Below are 22,383 nucleotides of genomic sequence, written 5' to 3' on the forward strand. Positions count from 1 at the left end.
ACTAGTTTCAGAGATAGAATTTAGTGATTCATCAGTTGCACGTGATACCCAGTGTTCATTATATCACCCATCACCCAGGTACTGTATCCCTCTACCTCTTCCCCTCCACAGCAACTGTCAGTGTGTTCCCTCTAGTTAAGAATCTTTTATGGTTTGCCCCTCTCTCCAATTTTGTCTGATTTTATTCTTCCTTCCCTTCCCCAATATTCATGTTTTGTTTCTTAAATTCCAAAGCAATTGGGATAATTCTTGGAGCAAAATATTATAAATAGATATTTCTATCTGATTAATGACATTCAAGAGAGCTTCCCCCATGTGTATTGCTTTTAATGCAAGTATCAAAGTAACCATTCTTAATATGGAAATTAGTAATGATAAAGAAGATCATACATACCCTCTTCAGTGAAGAATTTTTCTAGAGGTCCCACAAACTGATTGATTTCATTAAGTTCATCTTGGCTAACTTCTGGAAACGGGAAAACTTCTTTCTAAAATGATAAACATTTACTAAAAATTTAATTTTTAGCAACCTCCCACAGTGGTAATAGCAATCAAGAGGGGAGAAAACAGAGTTGCTAGATTCCCTATCTGGTAGGCAGGGCATTACTCACTGAACGAAACACAATACAAATCCTACAATAGGAACTGTGCAGTAGACTCCACCACCTAGACAGCTCTTCTGCCCAACTCAAGCCGGTTTATTCTTCTGGTCAGCATTCCCTATCAGTAACAAGTTACACTGAGTGTCCCCTGAAACAAAGAGCCCTAACATTTCAAAGCCCTTGGTTTTGTTCCCTGATTTGCAGCCTCCTAGCTTGGTGGCCTCAGCCAAACCCCTTCCCCTCTCTGTGCTTCTACTGTCTCACCTGTAACACACAGGTAAATAGTTACTCAAGAGTGTTGTGAGGATCATGAAAGGCAACAGGATGGGAAATCTCTCTATTGAAATGTAAAATTCTACACTGGTTATTCCGGGGGTTCAAAGATGCTGCACTAACAAGAATATATGGTGGTGGGATGCCTGGGTGACTCAGTTGGTTAAGCATCTGCCTTCCGCTCATGGTCTTAGAATCGAAGTCCCCCATTAAGCTCCCTGCCCAGCGGGGAGTCTGTTTCTCCGTCTCCTCCCCGCTTGTGCTACTGCTCTCTCTCAAATAAATAAAATCTTAAAAAAAAAAAAAATACAACGTGGTAACAAAGCCTCATATCTCAGGTTCTCACCCAACTGTGCACTCCAGCCTCTGTCCCTCCTGTTCCCAAGACATCCATTACTTGCAGAAGAGGATCACTGCAGGAGACCTAGCTGTGGAGTCAGATCAACCTGAGTTCAACTCTGGCTCTACCACTTACGTGTGTGACTTTTGGCCTCAGGGTCAGCTTCTCTTCTGTCACAGCTGACCCCTCAGAAGGTGAGGCTCAAAAGACAGAAGGTATGTCCTGGAATATGAGTAATTACTTGTAAAAGATACTGGCTCTGCTCTATTTCCACCTCACAGTGAGGAAAACAGCTGAGCTTCAAGTCCGTCTAAAACTATCAAAAGGCTAGTGTTCCTAGTTGGCCTATGATTCCTCCCTGGATCATCACTATATAGTGCCTAAATCCTCCTGCTGGGTCCTTAGCCTCTCTGGCTTTCTGGATTCCTACTACTCCTTCAGCTGCCAGCACAGCACGAGTACTTGGATGAGTACTTAGATTTGGTCTCGCAATCGCTGAGAAGTGATGTCCCATGGCACAGATTGCCAGCCCCCAGGAGTCCTGCCTCTCCTCACAGCACCTCCCACCAAGTGTTCAAGAAAGGTCTCTAAAGCAGCAGAGTCCTCAATCTTCCTCCTCTAGCCCGTTATGTATTTAATCAACCACTGAAGGCTGTCCATTCTGCTAACATGCTCCCAAGTCTGTTTTCTCCTCAGGACCCATAACTACAGGTTTGTGGTGGGTCCCTACCCAAAAGTGACAGCAGACTTAAAGGCATTCCTGTCCCCCAAGCCATCCCTGACCCTGCCCTCAAAGGGTCTAGATGGAAAATATGCTGAGACTTTCATCATTCTGCAGCCTCTTAGAACAAAGCCAGCTGCTTAGCCAAACACACGGAGGTTCAATCCAGGCCCTTCATGGCCTCATTGTTCCTGTGGGCCTTGTGCAACAGGTGGTGTCAGAGGAAGATTATTCTGTTCTGATACCAGTAAGCATACTAGGTGAGAAAAGTGAACAGCCTGGCAGCTAGTTGGCCCTCACCTACAACCAAAAAAAGGGATTTTGAAGTGCATATAAGAACAAATCTCTGATAGCAACAATGTTCAAGAACCCAATGGGGTGCTTCATGGGTGTGGGCTTGATTTCTATCAGCAGGTTTTAAATTTTTTGAAGCAGTGGAACCTGTTTTTCAAATAAACCTATTACAGAAACCAAATATGTAAAATAGATAAAAGCTGAGCTACTTAGGTTGAGGCTGCAGACAGGGAGGTCACCCAAATGCCTCCCATTCAACTCCTTACTGGTCCCTACAGTAGCCCCTGAATTTCTATGAATAGCAAGGGTCCAACCCAGGGCAATGTGACAGCTACATCCCTACAGGATCTTGAAGGTTTCTCTTTATTCAGAGATTCTATGCACTTCAGAGGCTATGTTCCTGCTCAAACCCCAGTAATGCTTTGAGAAATGATGTTGGCTTGAATCAGGGCAGTAGCACTGGAGGGGCTTAAAAGTAGTCAGATTCTAAATATATCCCGAAGGTAGAGAAAACAGGATTTGCTGTTGGCTTAGATGTGGATTATGAGAACAAGAGGCATCAAAGGGGACTCCCAAGTGTCTGGCCTGAACAAGTTGAACAACAGAGCCACCTGCATCTGCTATAAAAATGACTGGTGGGAGAAGCAAGACTGAGTGGCAACATCAGAAACTCAGTTTCAGATATGCTAAATCTGAGGTGTCTATTAAACATCTGAGTGGAGCTTCTGGGTAGAAAGGTACACATGAAAAGCCTGGGGTTCAAGGGAGAAATCGGAGCTGGAGAAATATATGAGTCATCAGAATGTTGATGATATTTAAAACCACAATACTATATAATATTAAAGGAAGAGTTGTGGATAAAAAGAGAAGTCTATAGATTGAGCCTCAGAAAACCTCAACTTTTAAAAAGACCCGGAAATACAGAGAACAAACTAATGGGTGCCAGAAGAAAAAGCAGAAGGATAGGAAAAATGGGTGAAGACAAGTGGGAGATACAGGCTTCCAGGGATGAGAGGTACAGCATAGGGAATACAATCAATGGTACTGTAATAGTGCTGTATGGTGACAGAGAGTGGCTATGCTTGTAATGAGAGCAACTATAGACTTGTGAAATCACTATATTGTATACCTGCAACTAATGTAACATTGTTTCAACTATACTTCAATTAAAATAAAGATATACCTGAAACTAATACAACACTTTAACTATACTGGAATTAAGAAAAAAAAAAAAAAAAAGGCAGGGGCACCTGGCTGCCTCGGCATCTGACTCTTGAACTTGGGGATAGAGCATCTGACTCTTGAACTTGGGGTCACGAGCTCGAGCCCCATGTTGGGTATAGAGATTACTCAAAAAAAAGGGGGGGAGGGACCCATGACCCAGTAATTGCATTACTGGCTATTTGCCCCCAAAATACAAAAACATGAATTCAAAGGGATACATGCACCCCTGTGTTTACTGCAGCATTATTTATTATAGCCAAATTATGGAAGCAGCCTCAGTATCCACTGATAGATGAATGGATAAAGAAGATGTGGTAATATATACAATGGAATATTATTCAGCCATAAGAAAATGAATCTCGCCATCTGCAACATGGATGGAGCTGGAGCATATGATGCTAAGTGAAATAAGCCAGAGGACAAATACCATATGATTTCACTCATAATGTGGAATTTAAGAAACAAAAAAAAAATTAGCAAAGGGGAAAAAAAAAAAAGACGAACTAAGAAAAAGACTTAACTAGGGACACCTGGGTGGCTCAGTGGTTTAGTGCCTGCCTTCGGCCCAGGGGTGATCCTGGAACTCCAGGATCGAGTCCCACATCGGCCTCCCTGCATGGAGCCTGCTTTGCCCTCTGCTTGTGTCTCTGCCTCTCTCTCTGTGTGCCTCTCATGAATAAATAAATAAAATCTTAAAAAAAAAAAAGAAAGAAAAAGACTTAACTAAAGAGAACAAACAAGATGGTTACCAGAGGGTAGGTGGGTGGAAGGATGGGTGAAATAGGTGCCAGGGGGATTAAGAATATGCCATGATGAGCACTGAATGATTAGAATTGTTGAAACACTATATTGTTCATCTGAAACTAACATAACACTATATGTTAACAACATTGGAATTAAAAACAATTAAAAGAAAATTCTCAATTCTGACTGGGCTAGTTAGAAAGACTGGCCAAAATTTAGAGATTAAGGAGTCAACAAAGAACCAGCATAGGAGACTGAGAAGGATGAACCAATGAAGTAAAGGGAACCAATGAAGTAAACAGAAAAGCCAGGAGAGAATGGTTTTTTAGAAGCCAGGAGAGTAAGGGGTACCTGGGTGGGGCTCAGTGGTTGAGCATCTGCCTTGGGCTCAGGTTGTGATCCCAGAGTCCTGGCATCGAGTCCTGCATCGAGTTCCTGCAGGGAGCCTGCTTCTCCCTCTGTCTCTGTCTCTCTCATGAATAAATTTTAAAAAATAAAAAATAATTAAAAAATTTTAAAAAGCCAGGAGTGATGAGCCGCGTGTCAAGGAAGAGAAAAGACCTCTAGGTTTGACCACATGGAGGTCACTAACTGACCTTGCATGAGAGCAGTTTTAGCAGATTGTTAAGGACAAAAGCCTGATGGCCTTAGTTCAAGATGCAGTAGAGAGGGAAGAATCACTGATGTAGATGAGAAAGGAGAGAATTACTGGATCAATGGCCTTGAGCAGGTGAGATGGCATGGGGTCTAGTGAACGAGGTGGGTCTTTGCTAGGAGTAGAGAGTTCATCCACAGTAACAGACTGTAGATCCTATGGGGACACAGGCTTGGAGAAAGAAAAGCATGAAAGATTTGGGTTTTTTTCACCAATGTGCTGGAAGGCGTGACAGACGTCCCAAGATGGAGTGCCCCAAGAGCCTCAGGTTCTGGGGAAAAATGGTTTCTCAGACGTTAAAAACTAGCTTTGCACTTCCCAGCAGAGCAAACCACTCTTGAGTTTCAGCTTCTGCACCTGTAATGCCTGATTGGAGGAACAGTCTAAAGAAAAATCAGGGAATAACTCCTGAAGTAATACAGTGCCAGCCAAAACTTCTGCCTACCTCAAAGCATTTTACAGATTTTTTTTTCTTTGCTTTGCACAGCACCTTTAGGAGAGAGCAAGTACCAGTTTTGCCATTGTGTAGATCAGCACACTCAGGCACAAGAAGGTGAAGGTCACAAGACGAGTAAGTGGTGAAGCGGGCAATCATTACCTACTCTGTCACCTCTTGCATCTGCACAGTACCTGGCCGTTTAAATAGCATGTCCGCGAGCTACAAATCTCACTATACAACACATGTGTGAGGCAGTACATATAACTAGCTCTATTTTAAGGCTGAAAGTCACAGAGCCAAGGTCAACGTCACTAAGAGGATGGTGAGTGCTTGATAATGCAGCTGTTCACTATGGATTAACAGCTAGGTGACTACTGGGTGGCAGGGATGGGACGTGGCGGGGAAGGCACCTTGGAGCCAGCCTGCCAAGGGGCCTAGTGGGCAGCGGGTGAGGCGCCGGAACTCAGGCTCTGAAAGCTAAGGGGCCCACTGGAAACTGACGGACGAGCGCCAGGTCCGGCTGTTCAGGAATCAGAGGGCAAGGCCCGCGCACTTGGGGCCGGAGCGCTGAGTAGACGGGCGCTTAGGCCCACCCTGCCTAGGGTTTCCCCAACTGACCCAACAAGAAGTCGCTGTCAGAGCCGTAGACTGATGCCGAGCCCCGCGGCCTTCTTCCCTTTCCCTGGAGGGGTTCCAGTGGGGCTCAGGGGCTTGGGGGTTTCAGCACCCCCGCCTGGCGGGCGTATCTGTCAGCCAGGTGTGCGGACTCTCACCTGGACCCCTCCTTCCTGCTAAAGGGCGGAAAGCGGGAGGCCAGCGAGCGAGGCTCGGCCAGGGCTCGGCGTTACCTTCTCGATTTTGCCGAGGAAGAGCTGCTTGGCGAAAGCTCGGCTGGGCGGACTGGTGCGCAGCAGGCGCCGGCTCGTGGCGAAGGCCACGAGAGCCCGGGAGGGACGCGCCGCCAGCGCCCGCCGCAGGAAGAGGACCCCGACGCCCATGCTGCCCGACGTGCCGCACGCCGAGCCCGCCGCGACGAGTCTTTCTTAGCGCCTCAGTCACGTGCGCCTGGCTGGCGCTGCCGGATGACGCCACCGGCCTGAGCCACGCCCCTGGGCCGCCGCTCCCCGCCCGCCGCCGTTGCGCATGCGTGGCCTCCCACGTGCTGGCGGGGGGGGCGGGGCGAGGCCAGGGGGCGAGGCCGAGGGGGCGGGGCGGGCGCCATGTTGGCGTCTTCCTGCTGAGCTGTTGGTGGCCGCCGGAAGGCGTTGGTTTCCAAATGTTGGTGGGCGGCGGCCCGGTCCCTACCGGGGGAAGCTTGTAGGTGCGTGGGAGCCCTCTTGGCAGTTGGCGCGACGGGGACTTGGCAACGCTGAAGGAAACGCGGGGTGGGGTCGGCGGTGGTTCACGATATTCTTTCTGGAGGGGAACCCAGTACCAGTAACCTTGCGGTTTTCATTTTGATTATTATTATTATCTTTAAAGACTTGTTCATGAGAGACAGGCAGAGACACGGGCAGAGGGAGAAGCAGGCTCCCCGCGGGGATCCCGGGGCCCCGATGCGGGACTCGGTCCTGGGACCCCGGGGTCACGACCTGAGCCAAAGGCAGATGCCCAACCACTGAGCCGCCCAGGGGCCCCGAGGTTGCATGTTTTAAGGGAGTGATGGATTCCTGATGATTCCTTTTGATCCATAGCTTTCGCGTATGTTACATTTACTTCGGTTGGAAGAGGAAAATAAAAGGCTTGTTCTGCCAGAAAGAGGTATGGATGTGAGAGTCACAGCCGTCCTTGGGACATGGTGAGGGAGCGGAAGGCAGCTGAGGACAGAGCACCAGCCGACTCCTGCGCACCCCACAGATTGCCCCGGATCCTCCCCGCAGGTCGGGGAGCTGTCGCCTTCCTCCGCCCCCCAGGCTGCCCCAAGGCTAAGGGGATGTATGGAGGCTACAGCCTTGGAAGACACGAGCCTCCCTCGGTTTACAAATGTCTCCATGATTTACAGGAAGAAAAGCATTCTTACCAATAACCTAAATCCCAGGAGAAAATGTGGATAAAGTTAACCCGCAGCCGTTGGCAGATGCTTGAGGCAGAGTATCGAGTCCCTCCTGTCTTAAAGCCTTGCTAGAGGGAAGAGCTGCCTAGGTCGGACAGTAGCAAGGCCTCAGGGCTCCTGGGTGGATTCCTGTGAACCCCTGGGAAACCGGGGAAGTCTCAGTAATCTTACCGTGCTTTGCCTGCCCGCCCAATAAAAGGTGGAGTTGATGGCGCAACATCATGAGGAAAGAGCTCAAAAACTTGTTTGGTTGCATAATATTTGCAAGCATCTTCTGCAATCCGAGTTATTCTGTAGCTTTGAAAGGTTTGACAGCTTGCTTTTCATCAGTGTTCAGTACCTGCTTATTTTAGCACTTGGCTTCACAAGAAGGCCTTTGGAAACAACTGCCTTTGAGTTAACGCCACAGGAAAACAAAAAGTGAGATTACAAAAACTGGGTTTCAAGGTTGAGGTGGTGTAAGTTTTTGCCAAAACATGTCCTGTCATTCAATCTGATAGTCTCTCAGGTCCTGTTAGTGGACAGAGGTCTCCCTATTATTTAAGCAAGTGAGAAATTTAGTGGCACACGGTTTCCAAAACAAAAATTGGGTAAAGTTTAAGGCATAAGTACTCTAGTAGCATGTGCAGTGGAAGAAGAGCTTTGAAGTTCTACTACTTTGCCATTTTGTAAGTTTGGTTTTCTCTTCTGTAAAAATGAAGATAATGCCGCTTATCTCATAGGACTTGTAGGGATTAAAATAGTATGAAAGCATCTAGCACAACAAATGATCAATGGTTGCACTATGTAATTCTCATCGTACACTTGATCAGCCTCTAAGAAATAGGATGCTATTTTTAAACAGTTTGTTTGAGACATAGAATTTCCTACATGCAGTGTTTGAAATACTCTGAGTATCTCTCAATGTCCTTCCTGTAGGGTCACATCAACACAACTGATTTCCATATGTAATTTAACCAGCAAATAAGTTGACACTCTTCCATGGCTCTAATGTTAGTGTTAGTATATCAAGATGCTTGGCTTTAGGTCTCAGGCACATTGAGTAGGAAACTATTCCTAGATTCCTCAGTGTTAAAGCTTGGGACACCTGGGTGGCTCAGCAGTTTAGGACCTGCCTTCGGTCGGGGGCATCATCCCGGGGTCCCCGTGTGGAACCTGCTTCTCCCTCTGCCTGTGTCTCTGCCTCTCTCTCTCTCTGTGTCTCTCATGAATAAACAAATAAAATCTTAAAAAAAATAAAGCTGCAAAGCTAATGGAAAGATTTACTTACACAAATCAGGGAGAAGGGGTGGAGTTGTCTCCTGTTCCAAGACTACAAGATCAATGATCAGTTCTATGAAAAATGAGTTAGTCTAGCCAAGGTTCCTGCCTCATAGCCATCAATATCCTAAGGAAAGGGCTCACAAATAAGTTGTGCAAATTTTATCACCAGTTTATTTCCTGCTGAGAAGTTGCTAACACCTTACTGTTCAGAGATCTAACTTCTCTACGTAGATACATGTCCCTCAGGGAATACTTTTCTATGCTAAATTTTGTCCTTTTACTACTTCTTTTTTGATGTATATTCATTCCCGTTTGGAGTACATTAGTTATTAGAGAAACATGGAAGTCACTGGCTTGTTGAAAGCCACAAAGATAATGGGATATTATGGGCTAAATTTTGTACCCCCAAAATTCATTTGTGGAAGTCCTATTCATAATACCTCCAAATATGACCTTATTCCATCCTGTTGCTGACATAATTAGCTAAGTTAGGAGGAGTCATATTACAGCAGTATGAGCTCCTAATCTGATATGAACTGGTACCTTTTTAGGAAGCGCCCTTATAGGAAGGGAGATTTAGACATAAATATGCACAGGGAGAATGCCATGTGAGAGGATGGAAGCATCATGTGAAACTTCTATAAGGCACAAAACACCAGAGATTGCCAGAAAACTGTAAGAAGTTAGGAAACAAGCCTGGAGCAGCTATCTTTTCAGCCTTCAGAAGGAATCAATTTTGCCAACATCTTGATCTTGGATTTCTAGCCACCAGAACAAGGAGTTAAGTCACTCATTCTGTGGCTCTTTTCTTTCTCTTTTTAAAAATACAGATTGAAAAGGGCACCTGCGTGGCTCAGGGGTTAAACATCTACCTTGGGCTCAGGTCATGATCCCAGGGTCCTGGAATAAAGCCCCACATCAGGCTCCCTGCTCAGTGGGGAGTCTGCTTCTTCTCCCTCTGCCTGCTGCTCCCCCTGCTTGCACACTGTCTTGCATTTTCTATCAAATAAATAAAATCAAAACTTTTTTAAAAATAAAATATAGATTGAGAGATTTCTTTAAAATTTTGACTTACATAATTATAGACACTGGCGAGTCTGAAATCTGTAGGCATGCCAGCACGCTGGGAACTCAAGTAGGAGCTGACACTTGAGGCCCCTCTGGTTTTTATCAGAGCAGCCCTAGCAGAGTAATACGAGAAGTGTGATTCTTGGCACAGTGTTTTTGGAAATAAGACCTAATAGTGACTGCAGAACTGAGGCTATGTCTTAGGACCTATACACCCAGGGGTGTCTGTGTGGCTCAGGTGGTTGAGCATCTGACTCTTGGTTTCAGCTTGGGTCATGATGTCAGGTGGTGGGATTGAGCCCCATGTCGGGGTCCATGCTCTGCCAGGAGTCTGCTTGAATTTCTCTCCCTCTGCCCTTCCCCTCACTCTCAAATAAATAAATCTTAAAAAAAACAAAACAATTTTCCCCATTCTCACTGGTGTGAGGTGGTATCTCATTGTGGTTTTGATTTGTATTTCCCTGATGGCAAGTGATGCAGAGCATTTTCTCATGTGCGTGTTGGCCATGGCTATGTCTTCTGCCCATTTCATGATTGGATTGTTTCTTTGGTGTTGAGTTTAATAAGTTCTTTATAGATCTTGGACACTAGCCCTTTATCTGACACGTCATTTGCAAATCTCTTCTCCCATTCTGTAGGTTGTCTTTTAGTTTTGTTGACTGTATCCTTTGCTGTGCAAAAGCTTCTTATCTTGATGAAGTCCCAATAGTTCATTTTTGCTTTTGTTTCTTTTGCCTTCGTGGATGTATCTTGCAAGAAGTTACTGTGGCCGAGTTCAAAAAGGGTGTTGCCTGTGTTCTCCTCTAGGATTTTGATGGAATCTTGTCTCACATTAAGATCTTTCATCCACATTTTGAGTTTATCTTTGTGTCTGGTGAAAGAGAGTGGTCTAGTTTCATTCTTCTGCATGTGGATGTCCAATTTTCCCAGCTCCATTTATTGAAGAGACTGTCTTTCTTCAAGTGGATAGTCTTTCCTCCTTTATTGAATATTAGTTGACCATAAAGTTGAGGGTCCACTTCTGGGTTCTCTATTCTGTTCCATTGATCTATGTGTCTGTTTTTGTGCCAGTACCACACTGTGTTGATGACCACAGCTTTGGTCATCAGTACAGTACATCAGTACAGCCTGAAATCTGGCATTGTGATGCCCCCAGCTATGGTTTTCTTTTTTAAAATTCCCCTGGCTATTCGGGGTCTTTTCTGATTCCACACAAATCTTAAAATAATTTGTTCTAACTCTCTGAAGAAAGTCCATGGTATTTTGATAGGGATTGCATTGAACGTGTAAATTGCCCTGGGTAACATTGACATTTTCACAATATTAATTCTGCCAATCCATGAGCATGGAATATTTTTCCGTCTCTTTGTGTCTTCCTCAATTTCTTTCAGAAGTGTTCTGTAGTTTTTAGGGTATAGATCCTTTACCTCTTTGGTTAGGTTTATTCCTAAGTATCTTATTAACAAGGCAGGAAACCACAAATGTTGGAGAGGATGTGGAGAAAAGGGAACCCTCTTACACTGTTGGTGGGAATGTGAAATGGTGCAGCCACTCTGGAAAACTGTGTGGAGGTTCCTCAGAGTTAAAAATAGACCTGCCCTATGACCCAGCAATTGCAGTGCTGGGGATTTACCCCACAGATACAGATGCAGTGAAACGCTGGGACGCCTGCACCCCGATGTTTATAGCAGCAATGTCCACAATAGCCAAACTGTGGAAGGAGCCTCGGTGTCCATCGAAAGATGAATGGATAAAGAAGATGTGGTTTATGTATACAATGGAATATTACTCAGCCATTAGAAACGACAAATACCCACCATTTGCTTCAACGTGGATGGAACTGGAGGGTATTATGCTGAGTGAAATAAGTCAATCGGAGAAGGACAAACATTATATGGTCTCATTCATTTGGGAGAGTATAAATAATAGTAAAAGGGAATAGAAGGGAAGGGAGAAGAAATGGGTAGGAAATATCAGAAAGGGAGACAGAACACGAAGACTCCTAACTCTGGGAAACGCACTAGGGGTGGTGGAAGGGGAGGGGGTGAATGGGTGATGGGCACTAAGAGGGGCACTTGATGGGATGAGCACTGGGTGTTACTCTGTATGATGTCAAATTGAACACCAATAAAAAATAAATTTATTATTTAAAAAAATAAGGTCACCCAAGGAAAAAAAAAAACAAAACAAGAACCCATACACCAGGTGCTCAGCCCTCCTCTCTTTTCCCTATTATTGGCTGACCTGAAATATGGCCAAACTAGTCTAATGGATAAGGTCAGGAGTCCCATCAGGTCTTTTACTCTTCACCTCCACCAAGTCATTGAGGGTAATAGTACCTTTAAGGCAAGATTGTGCTAAGGGGCAAGCACAGCACCCAGTATACAGTTGCTCATTGTATGTGTGTTCTGTTCCTTCTTGGGTATAATCATCAGTGTGAATATTTTGGACTCATCTAACGAGTCTTTCTGCCTAACAGTGTATTTTCAGACAAGACACATTGTCCTATTCTTCCCACTTCCTCACTGCCACCATGCCATGGGCAAGACGTGACTCATCCCACAGTCTCAGTTTCCTCAACCCTAAAATGATGAAATCAATACACAGTATGTATTTTTAAATAGGACTCAATGGACTAATATTGATTTCTCTCATTTCACCCACCATAGATTTCAGAGTCTAATGATTCAGTTAAAAAGGAAGAAAAAAAGCATAAAAATAGACACTTTTAAGTTCAGATTTGGTCCTCATGATGACAGTCTTTCAAAATCTCAAGAGACCTGAAAATATTAAAACCATTAACAACAATAAAAACAAAATACTTGGGGATCCCTCAGTGGCTCAGTGGTTTAGCGTCTGCCTTTGACCCAGGGCGTGGTTCTGGAGTCCTGGGATCGAGTCCCGTGTCGGGCTCCCTGCGTGGAGCCTGCTTTCCCTCTGCCTGTGTCTCTACCCCTCTCTCTCTCTCTCTCTCTCTCTCTCTCTCTCTGTCTCTCATGAATAAATAAAATCTTTTAAAAAATACTTTTTCTCTTATGTTTCAAAAGCCAAAATAGCCAAAGATCCAAGTTCTAGAGCACATAGCCCCCATCATTCCAGTATGAAAAGTGTGTGAAATAATACAAATGCTGTGTTGAAACTCTTAGAATTCCCAAAGCAGTTGGTGTAAGTAAGAGCCAGGTAATCGTGTTAACTTACTGGGGTCTTCTGTACCTGCAGGAAAGCCAGGAGAGCGAAATCTTATTTCAAGATGGCAAGGTGGCAGCGCCAGTATGGGAAAGCCTTAACTTATGGGAGACTGTGCATCAAGAAGATGCAATGCCAGTCCTTGCTAATGGGGCCCATTTTGGACTCTAGCAGTCCCTAGCGCCCTCCATCCTCAGTTTCACTTCCTGTGGCTTCAGTACCTGTGGTCAGCTGTAATCCAGAAGAGGATGGTCCTCCTTCTGATGTACTTTCAGAAGGTTGATAGTCAACACTAGGGCATAGTGCCTACACCATTCCCCTAAAATATCTCATGTGGGCATTTTATCATTTCACATCATCACATGGGTGAGTACAGTAACAATGAGATACTTTGAGAGACAACATTCATGTAATTTTTATTGCATTATATGGTTATAATTGTTCCAGTTCTTGTTAATCTGTGTACCTAATTTATAAATTAAGCTTTATCATGGACATGTAGGTGTAGGAAAAATCTCTGTATATAGGATTTGGTACAGTCTGCGGTTTCAGGCATCCACTAAGGGTCTTGGGACACATCCATGCCATGGATAAGGGAGGACTGCTGTATACCTCTTCAACTCAAACAAATAAATACTGGGAGACATATTTGGGAAAGTGTAGCTCATTACCCTGGCGCTTGCAGGAGTGGGATCCTGACACACAGCGGGTCATCATCAGGAAGTGTTGCAGCCAGCCTCTTCTCAGAAGACTCTTAGGGCTATAGCAATGGCATTTAGCACTCAGCGCTAACATTTCTTTGAAACTAATAACAATATTTTTTGTAATCCTCTGAGCCAGTGCCTAGTGGGACTGCAAACCAGATAATCAAGCACGATGTGGGGAATTCATTTTAATGGTTCACCCACTGAGCACAGAAGGTAGAAATAGCTCAGTGTCCCAAGTCAGTGCCTGCATTTCAAAAAGCTTTCAGTGCTCACGCAGCAGTTAGTTGATGAAGAATACAGTTTGCTCGACATTAGAGCTCAATAAAATACCTAGGAGATGACAATGTGATTTCCTATGCAGAGACTGATAATCAGCTCTGTTCTCCACGTTCATTCATTTTTCATTTCTACCCTGCCTGCCTCCACGAAGGATCTGGAGTGTATATTCACACGCGATCAAAGGAATGAAGTGCATGAAAAACTCCTCGGGTTGTTCCTGGAGGTTCTAAATGCAGATTATGGGACCATGGAGATTTGGCATTAAGTCAAAAATTATTGATAATTACTGGGTCTGTTCCCTTTTAAAGACGATTACTCCTTTTAATCACTTAATAGAACTTGGCATTTACTTGGATTCATTTTTCTTTCAGCTGTAATTTATAGGAGAGATAACACAGTGAAACTCATCTGAGGAACTAATTTTATACTTTCCTCTGCAATATATTGTAATTAATAGGGTTTTTTTCTCCTTTTTCCCCTGAAGATCCAATATTCTATTGCTGGCCAGGCTGTAGTCTGGAAACTCTTAGGTGCCCAGCACTGCCCTACAAATGGTATACAACAATGAGGTTTCTATATGTCCAGCCAAAGGTGTCAGACATCTCAGTTGGGATTCCAGGTCACAGTGAAAGTGTCATTTGGGGTGCCATATAGTAAGAAATATTTCCCTAGAATGAAGGCTTATTTCTTCTTAGTTCTTGCCACATGTGAGTGAGTAAGTACCTCCCTGAATTGAACACAAAATCCAGTTAAGTATATGGATTCAGCCAGTGAGATAAAGGAGTATATTCAGGCACCAACATTTTTTACCATGGATACCAAAGTGTTTTCTTAAAACTTTTATTATGTAAACTCTACCCCCAATGAGGGTATCAAACCCATGACCAACAGTTGCATGCTCCACTGACTGAGCCAGACAGGCACCCCTACCAAACTGGTTTTTAAGGGAATAAAAACTAATTGTAAATATACATATTATAGGTTGTTGTAAAATACATTATTTCCTTATGTGTGTTAAGGATAATGAATTTAGTTTGAATTTAAATATGTGAAATGGGTTTTAACTCGAAAAGTGAGAAGGAGGACTACGGGGTAAAGGATGGATTTTTTAAAAAATTTTATTTATTTGTTAATGAGGGACACAGAGAGAGGAAGAGACATAGGCAGAAGGAGAAGCAGGCTCCTTGCAGGGAGCCTGATGTGAGACTCAAGACTCGATCCCAAAGACCCAGGGATCACGACCTGAGATGAAGGCAGATGCTCAACTACTCAGCCACCCAGGTGCCCCTGGAATAAGGGTTTTTACAAGAACAGCACAAAAGATAAATCCTTAAAGTTGAAGAGAACAGGAGAGAAGACAACATAGTAAAAATCTGGAAGCTGGAAAGCAGATGGACAAGTTGTAAGTGACTTAGTACACAGCCCAACCTTGAGCTGCCAGTGGAAAAAGCTGGGAAGCAATCTCTATAACACAGATTTCTCAAAAGGTCAAGAACTGGAAAGGCTAGTCTATCCTGAAATGTGGGTAAGGAATGTCTAAAATACAGAGGATTAGGTAAAAGGGGTTTGAGAAGAGTTAAATGGGTCTTTTTCCAAGTCTGCTGGGCAGTCATGTGACAGTTAATTTCTCAGTAAAGTGAGGCAAATAGGCATTTTCAGACATGCAGAGGCTCAAATAATTTATCTCTCATGATGCATCCTTTTCCAGGAAGCCACTGGAGGATATGCTCCATCAAAGCAAAGGAACAGACTGAGAAAAAGGCCATGACACCCAGGAAACAAGGGACCCAGTACAGAAAGGGGTCCTAGAGGGCAAGCACTTGATATTTAAGATTCAAACATTTGTAACTAAGGAAAGTGTTGGGCTCTGTATCTGTATCCATCTATGAGAATAGCTAGGAGCTAAGTTCTATTGATAAGATCCACAAAGATGGTGAAATATGACTGAGAATGAATCATGACATAATAAATCGTGACGAAGATGTACACAACGTGGATGCTTGTATTGAAGCCTCGCAGCTCTCAATATTTTGGCAAGAACTTTCTGATTTTCATAGATGTTATATCAAAATAAAATATAAATCTGCCTGAACAAGAAGAATTCTCAATCACACATGCATGCTTTAAAAAAAAAAGAAAAAAAGATTTTATTTATTTATTCATGAGACAGGCAGACACAGGCAGAGGGAGAAGCAGGCTCCATGCAGGAAGCCTGATGTGGGACTTAATCCCAGGACCCTACGCTCAACCGCTGAGCACCGCCCCCCCCCCCCCCCCCCCCCAGGCATCCTTCACACATGCGTTCTATGCAAGAATATCTCTGGAAGGAATCCCAAGAAGCTGGTAACAATAGTGTCTTGGAGGAGAGATTTGGCAGGCTGGGGAGGCAGGGAGCCCGATGTGGGACTCAATCCCACGACCACAGGTTCCCGACCCAAGCCAAAGGCAGATGCTCAACTGCTGAGCCACCCAGGCATCCCTAAAAAGCATTTCTTGCTGCTGGTTCTGCCCATAGGGAAATCTGTGAATCTGAAGGTTCTGGAGGAAAGGAAGAGCACATGACTAGGACCCAAACAGAAGAAGGGTTCCATTCCTGCTCCTCTGCTTCCTAATGCTGTAACCTTGCACAAGAGACCAGCTCTCTGAGCCACTTTCTTCCTCTAAGATAAGAGCGACTGGAGAATATAAAGCTATGAGGCAGATAAAAGCAGCCAGCAGAGTGCCAGGGAGGGGGAAAGGGAGGGAAGAGACCCTTTTAAAGCCTCAGGAAGATCCGAAGGAGTAATTTTGACAGGTGCCATGCTCTTTCTCTTTGCCATTCTTTCCTTTAACTTGGAAAATTTGGAAAATAGGATTCTTCCCCATGCCTAAGGAATTTCCCTGGCAATCTAATAAGCTTTTCTACTAAGGCAGAAATAACAATAGCTCTACCCAATTTACGGTTCATCTTTAATTGATCAATATGTTCGCCCCTGAAGGGAGAACAGGGTGAATGGGAGTGTGGCGGGAACCTCTGAGGATGGCCCCCAATAATCCCCAACTTCACAGTAGTGCGTAACCCCCTCCTGAAGGTACCACTCTTGGTCTGTGTGACCAACAGTGCTGGGATGCTACCTCTGAGATTAGGCTGGAGGCACTTCAGCTTCTAACTTGGGGGTCTCTCTCTCTCCCTGTATTATATCACACACTCTGGGGGAAGCTGTGTCATGACACTTGGCCCTATAGAAAGATCTCGCCTGGTGAGTGAGGGAGAGAAGCCTCCTCTGGCCAACAGCCACTCGAGTGAGCTCAGGGGCAGGTCCCCCAGTCCCATTTGAGCTGCAGCTCCTGCTGACATCCTGTCTGAAGGCTCCCAAGAAGCACTGAGCCACAATAAAATCTCCAAAATAAGGAAGCTAACTTTGATGCCTTACCACGAGTTAATCCTCAGATCTTCCGGTTTCTTCCAATCATCCCGGCAAGATCTTTCCAACAAAAAGAAGGAAGCCCCCAAACCATGTGTTGCATTTAGTTCTTTCAGTCTAGAAACATGCCTTAGCCATTCCTTTACTTTCATCACTTTGATTGTTTTACTTTCATATTTTTGAAGCCTATGGGCTGGTTATTTTATACAACATCCTTGAGTGTGGGTTCATCTGATGCTTCGTCATTAGATCCAGAACAAGCATCTTTGGCAAGAATATCACAGAAACAATGCTATGTTGTCCTCACTGCATTTTCCTGGGTGGTGCATGACCTAGGTGGTATCTGCCCAGCTCCTTTACTGAAAGATTGGTCTTCTTCCCATTGTAATTAATAAGTCTGTTGTGAGAAAGTACTTTGTTTTATCTGGTGCCCTCTAAGATCCAGTCATGTTGTTGCAAACAGCAAGACTTCATTCTTTTTATGGCTGAGTAATACTGATGTATATATTCTTTTTCTCTACACACACACACACACACACACACACACACACACACACACACCACATCTTCTTTATCCATTCATCTATGGATGGACACTTGGATTGCTTCCTTATCCTGGCTACTGTAAATAATGCTGTAATAAATATAAGGGTGGTAGGAAGGTACATTTCTGTAAAGTTGGCTCTAACCCAACGTGCAGCTTGAACTCACAATCCTGTTATCAGGTCTCATTCTCTGGGGCACCTGGATGGCTCAGTTGGTTAAGCGTCTGCCTTTGGCTTGGGTCATGAGCTCAGAGTCAAGACCCTTCCCAGCCCTCTGCTTGGAGGGAAACCTGCTTCTCCCTCTCCCTCTGCCATCCTGCCACTCCCCAGTTTGGGTGCTCGTGTGCTCTCTCTCTCTGTCAAATAAATAAATAAAATCTTAAAAAAAAAAAAAAACCAACAAAAGAATCACATGCTCCGTTGACTGAGCCAGTTAGGTGCTCTGAGTACTTTGAACTATGTAAATATCCCAGTCCTTATGAGATGTTTAATTAATGCATTTTAACTTGATAATATGGATTCCTATTTTATTCAATGTTTAGTATAATCACTTCTATAATTACTTATCTTTAAAACTCAAATTATCCCATATTTTTGCAGTAGAAGCCCTTTCAGGCTGGCTTCTATGCCATTTTGAGCATGTCCTTACTTTCTGGTACAACAAAGTGCTCCAGACTCATCTAGTATTTTCTCTGTCCTTGCCCTGGAATCAGCCATTACTCCCTGGAGCCCTGGTTCCTGTTCATGGAGAATAGTGTTCAGAAGCCAAGATCTGGGCACTAGGTACACTCCTGACTATGAAGTCTTCAATGCTCTCAATTCCTCTCAGTGAACACAGAGAATACACGTATTTCTGAAATATTTATTTATTTATTTATTTATCTTTCTATATTGAAAACCTTGAATTTACACCAAGTGGTAGCCAGCATCCAAGATGATCCTCCATGACCCTGCCTCCTGGGATCCATGCCCTTGTCTGAAAGGCACAGAGACTGTAAGAAATAAAAAGAGGCCTTTGGACATCCAAAATTCTACTGGCAGGAAACAGGCTGAGAAAATCATACAGCTGCAAACACATACTACCTGTCATGAAGAAGGAAGGATGACCCAGAGGGAAGAGCCAAGAGCAATGGAGAGTCACTCTCCATTGTCACTCTAGGGCAGAAATAGGATCAAGTCCCAGCCAATGAGCTTCCAACATTTTCTTTCAAAGTGAACCACTGACTGCTGTGTGCCTCTCATTTTCCCCCTTTATGAATAGGTATACAGTGGCTGTCCTATGTGTATCTCACAATTGTGCATTGGCATGTGTGCTGTAGCGGGGTGGGGGAGCTGGTAACTTATCTCTTCAATTCAGGAGACAAAGAAATTGTGTTTGAAGAGTCTTATCTGAACCTGAATGACAAGATCATGAAGATAGGATGACATTTGGGGAAGAGGGGTGAGCATATTTTGCATGTGGGATGGATAGGAATCATTGGAGATTAAAGGGTAGATGTAGATAATGACAGGCAGCCCCCAGGATGGTCCCCATTCTTACCCTAGCGTAATTCCCACCTAAGTGCATGTGGGCTGCACTTAGTGACTGGCTTCTAATGAACAGAAGTCAGCAGTGACCCTGTGTCACTGAGACTAGATCATAGAAGACAATGTGGCACTACTTTGGTTCTTATATCACCCATTGTAGGGGGAAGCCAGCTGCCACACTGGGAGCAGTGCTGTGGAGAGGGCCACATGGTGAAGAGCAGAATCCCCCAGCCAACAGCCATGTAAGAGAGCTTGAAGGCCCCAGTCAAGCCTTGGGAAGACTGTGACCCTGGCTGACACCATGACTGCAACCTGGTGAGAACCCTAGGTCAGAACCACCAGCTAAGAAGTCCCCGCAGGTCTGACCCACAGGAACTATGGTATAATAAATATGGATTGTTGGAAGCTGCTAAATTTGGGAGTAACTTTTATGCAACAATTAATAGCTAATACAGGGGTGCCTGGCTGGCTGAGTCAGAAGAGCATGTGACTCTTGATCTCAGGGTCATGAGTTTGAGTCCTATGGTGGGTGTAAAGATGATATTAATAAATAAAACTAAAAAAAAAAACCCTGAATACACTGCAATATACCCAATTTCAGTCCATCACTATGGGGTTCATTCTTAATTTCTCTCTTTCTATGTTTGTAACCCCCTTCTCTGACAATGAGAAGCCTGGCTCCCATTTTCCTTAAGACAGCAACTTATTTGTCAACTTCCCTCCACATAACCAATCTCCATTGCTGTTGCCACTTTATTCTTCCCTGTTTTCATCCTCTTCACCTGTTAACACCCTGATAAGGTTGCCGCATGCCTCCTGTTCTACACGTAGATGTCCTTTTCACCCTACTCCGGCCTGTGGGACTCCTTCCCCAACATTGGCTGGATACCTGTCTTGCTTGGCCCCTTCTAATGACCTTTGGACTGTATTGCCCATGAAGGGGGAAGAAGGAATGATAAGGCAAATGGACTTTTTGAAGACTCTAGACCAGTGGTCTCACATTTTAGATCTAATTCTGTTTCCATCATGATTACATCTAACCTTCCTATTCCCTTTAATTGCTGTATTAGAAGTTAAGTCTAAATGTTTGGCAAGATTCAGGTTAAACCATCTGGCAAAAGGTGATGCTGTGTACTTCATATCAAATCACATTACGAGGGGAATCCCCGGGTGGCTCAGCGGTCTGGCGTCTGCCTTTGGCCGGGCGTGATCCTGCAGCCCCAGGATGGAGCCCCGGGCTCGAGTCCCATGTCTGGCTTCCTGCATGGAGTCTGCTTCTCCCTCGTCCTGTGTCTCTGCCTTTCTCTGTATCTCTCATGAATAAATAAACAAAATCTTAAAAAAAAAAAACCAAATCACATAACGAAATGCTTCAATATCTAGTTGTCCCATTCCTGATCACTTTGTTAATGTGGTGACAACCAGATCACTCCTGTAAAACTATGTTTTTCCCCTTTACTAGTTAGCAAGTTATCTATGTGGTGATATTTTGGCACTGTACAAATTATCTTGTTCCCCAACCACCTTTCACTGCTGGTCTTAGCATGCATTGATGATCCTCACCTGAATCAATCAATTCATTTACATTTATTAGTTGGGATTTTTTTGTTAAAAAAAAACCTAAAGAACCCAGGCTTTATTAATTATAATGAATTATAGTTCCTCCAAATGAGATAGGGTAAGTAATTCTTTCCTTTTTTTTTTTAAATTTTCAGATTCAATATCACTAGGATTTTTTAAAAGATTTGTTTATTTATTCATGAGAGACAGAGAGAGGCAGAGACACAGGCAGAGACTCCCCTGAGGGGAGCCTGATTGTGGGATTCATTCCCAGGACTCTAGGATCATGACCTGAGCCAAAGGCTCAACTGCTGAGTCCCCCAGGTGCCCCTATCACTAGGATTTTTTTTAAAAAATATTTTATTTATTTATTTTAGAGAAAGGGAGTGAGTGAGAGTGGGGGTGGGGCAGTGGGCGAGGTAGAGCTAATCTCAAGCAGACTCCACACCAAGCATGGAGCCTGATGCCAGGGTCAATTCTATGACCCTGAGCTCATGACCTGAACCAAAATCACGAGTTGGGGGCACCTAGGTGGCTCAGTCCGTTAAGCATCTGCCTTTGGCTCAGGTCATGATCTCAGGGTCCTGGGATCAAGCTCCACATCAGACTCTCTGCTCAATGGGGAGTTTGTTGCTCCCTCCCCCTCTGATGCTCACCCTTGTTCATGCTCTCTTGCTCATGCTCTCTTTCAAATTAATAAAATCTTAAAACACACACACACACACACACACACACACACACACACAAAACAAGGACACCTGGGTGGCTCAGTGGTTGGGAACCTGCCTTCGGCTCGGGTCGTGATCCCGGGATCTGGGATTGAGTCCTGCATTGGGCTCCCTGCATGGAGCTTGCTTCTCCCTCTGCCTGTGTCTTTCATGAATAAATAAATAAATCTTAAAAAAAAAAATCAAGAGTTCGGCGCTTAATTGACTGAGCCACCCAGGCATCTCAATAATTCTTCCAATTATCAATTTTCAGAATAAGAAATTGGTGTCCTTATGTTTATTGGGAAAAAGTGAGTTTCTCTAGTTTTTGTGTATCCTTATGGACCCATGGATTTTAATTTGTTTGAAGAGTTATACTCAATTACATTCATTACTATTTTATGCTCAAATTGTCCAGAGGTGGCCACTTAGAACTCATTCAAGCTAATTCTTGTGTTCTGTCAACATACTCCTATTAGTCTCAATGTTTCCTTACCTTTTTAGCAAAATAGAATGTCTCAGGCTCCTCCTCTCTACTGAAGACCTAGAATAAGCCATCTGTCTGATGGGGTCCTTTATCCTTCCTAAAGAGGAGCAGTAAAACTAAAATCTGGGTGCTAAAAATGTTCATTGCTCCTGGTGGTGGTTGAGGGGAGCGTTCTTATTTCTAGGTTCCTGCAATGGACAGATCTAGAAATGTCTATTTTGCAAAATCAGGAACGATTAATAATTCCAAATCAAATTTACATTATAGAATTTTTCTGAATTTCTTTGATATATTCATATCTTTCT

General features: G+C 44.1%; 1 protein-coding gene and 1 long non-coding RNA gene across 4 annotated transcripts in view; one reads left to right on the plus strand and one right to left on the minus strand.

Moving 5' to 3' along the window:
- The window catches only part of ACAD9 (acyl-CoA dehydrogenase family member 9), a 43,941-nt gene extending 37,488 nt beyond the window's left edge, over positions 1–6,453 (minus strand). The window contains exons 1-2 of one of the 3 annotated variants that reach the window (XM_025991564.2): positions 6,141–6,453; positions 395–488 (exon numbers count right to left, since the gene is read on the minus strand). In XM_025991564.2, the coding sequence (XP_025847349.2) occupies positions 395–488; positions 6,141–6,290 (244 nt within the window). In that variant the 5' untranslated portion in view covers positions 6,291–6,453. Of the gene's footprint in view, positions 1–394; positions 489–6,065 lie in introns of all 3 variants that reach the window. The other 2 variants (XM_025991565.2, XM_025991566.2) reach the window with 2 other exon arrangements.
- A 19-nt stretch (positions 6,454–6,472) lies between these two features.
- Positions 6,473–10,075, plus strand: LOC112914460 (uncharacterized). The gene is made up of 2 exons (XR_003233877.2): positions 6,473–6,613; positions 6,987–10,075. It is a non-coding gene; the product is annotated as an uncharacterized lncRNA (long non-coding RNA).
- The last annotated feature ends 12,308 nt before the right edge of the window (positions 10,076–22,383 follow it).

Source organism: Vulpes vulpes, chromosome 9 (assembly GCF_048418805.1).
Source record: "Vulpes vulpes isolate BD-2025 chromosome 9, VulVul3, whole genome shotgun sequence".
Taxonomy (NCBI): Eukaryota; Metazoa; Chordata; class Mammalia; order Carnivora; family Canidae; genus Vulpes; species Vulpes vulpes.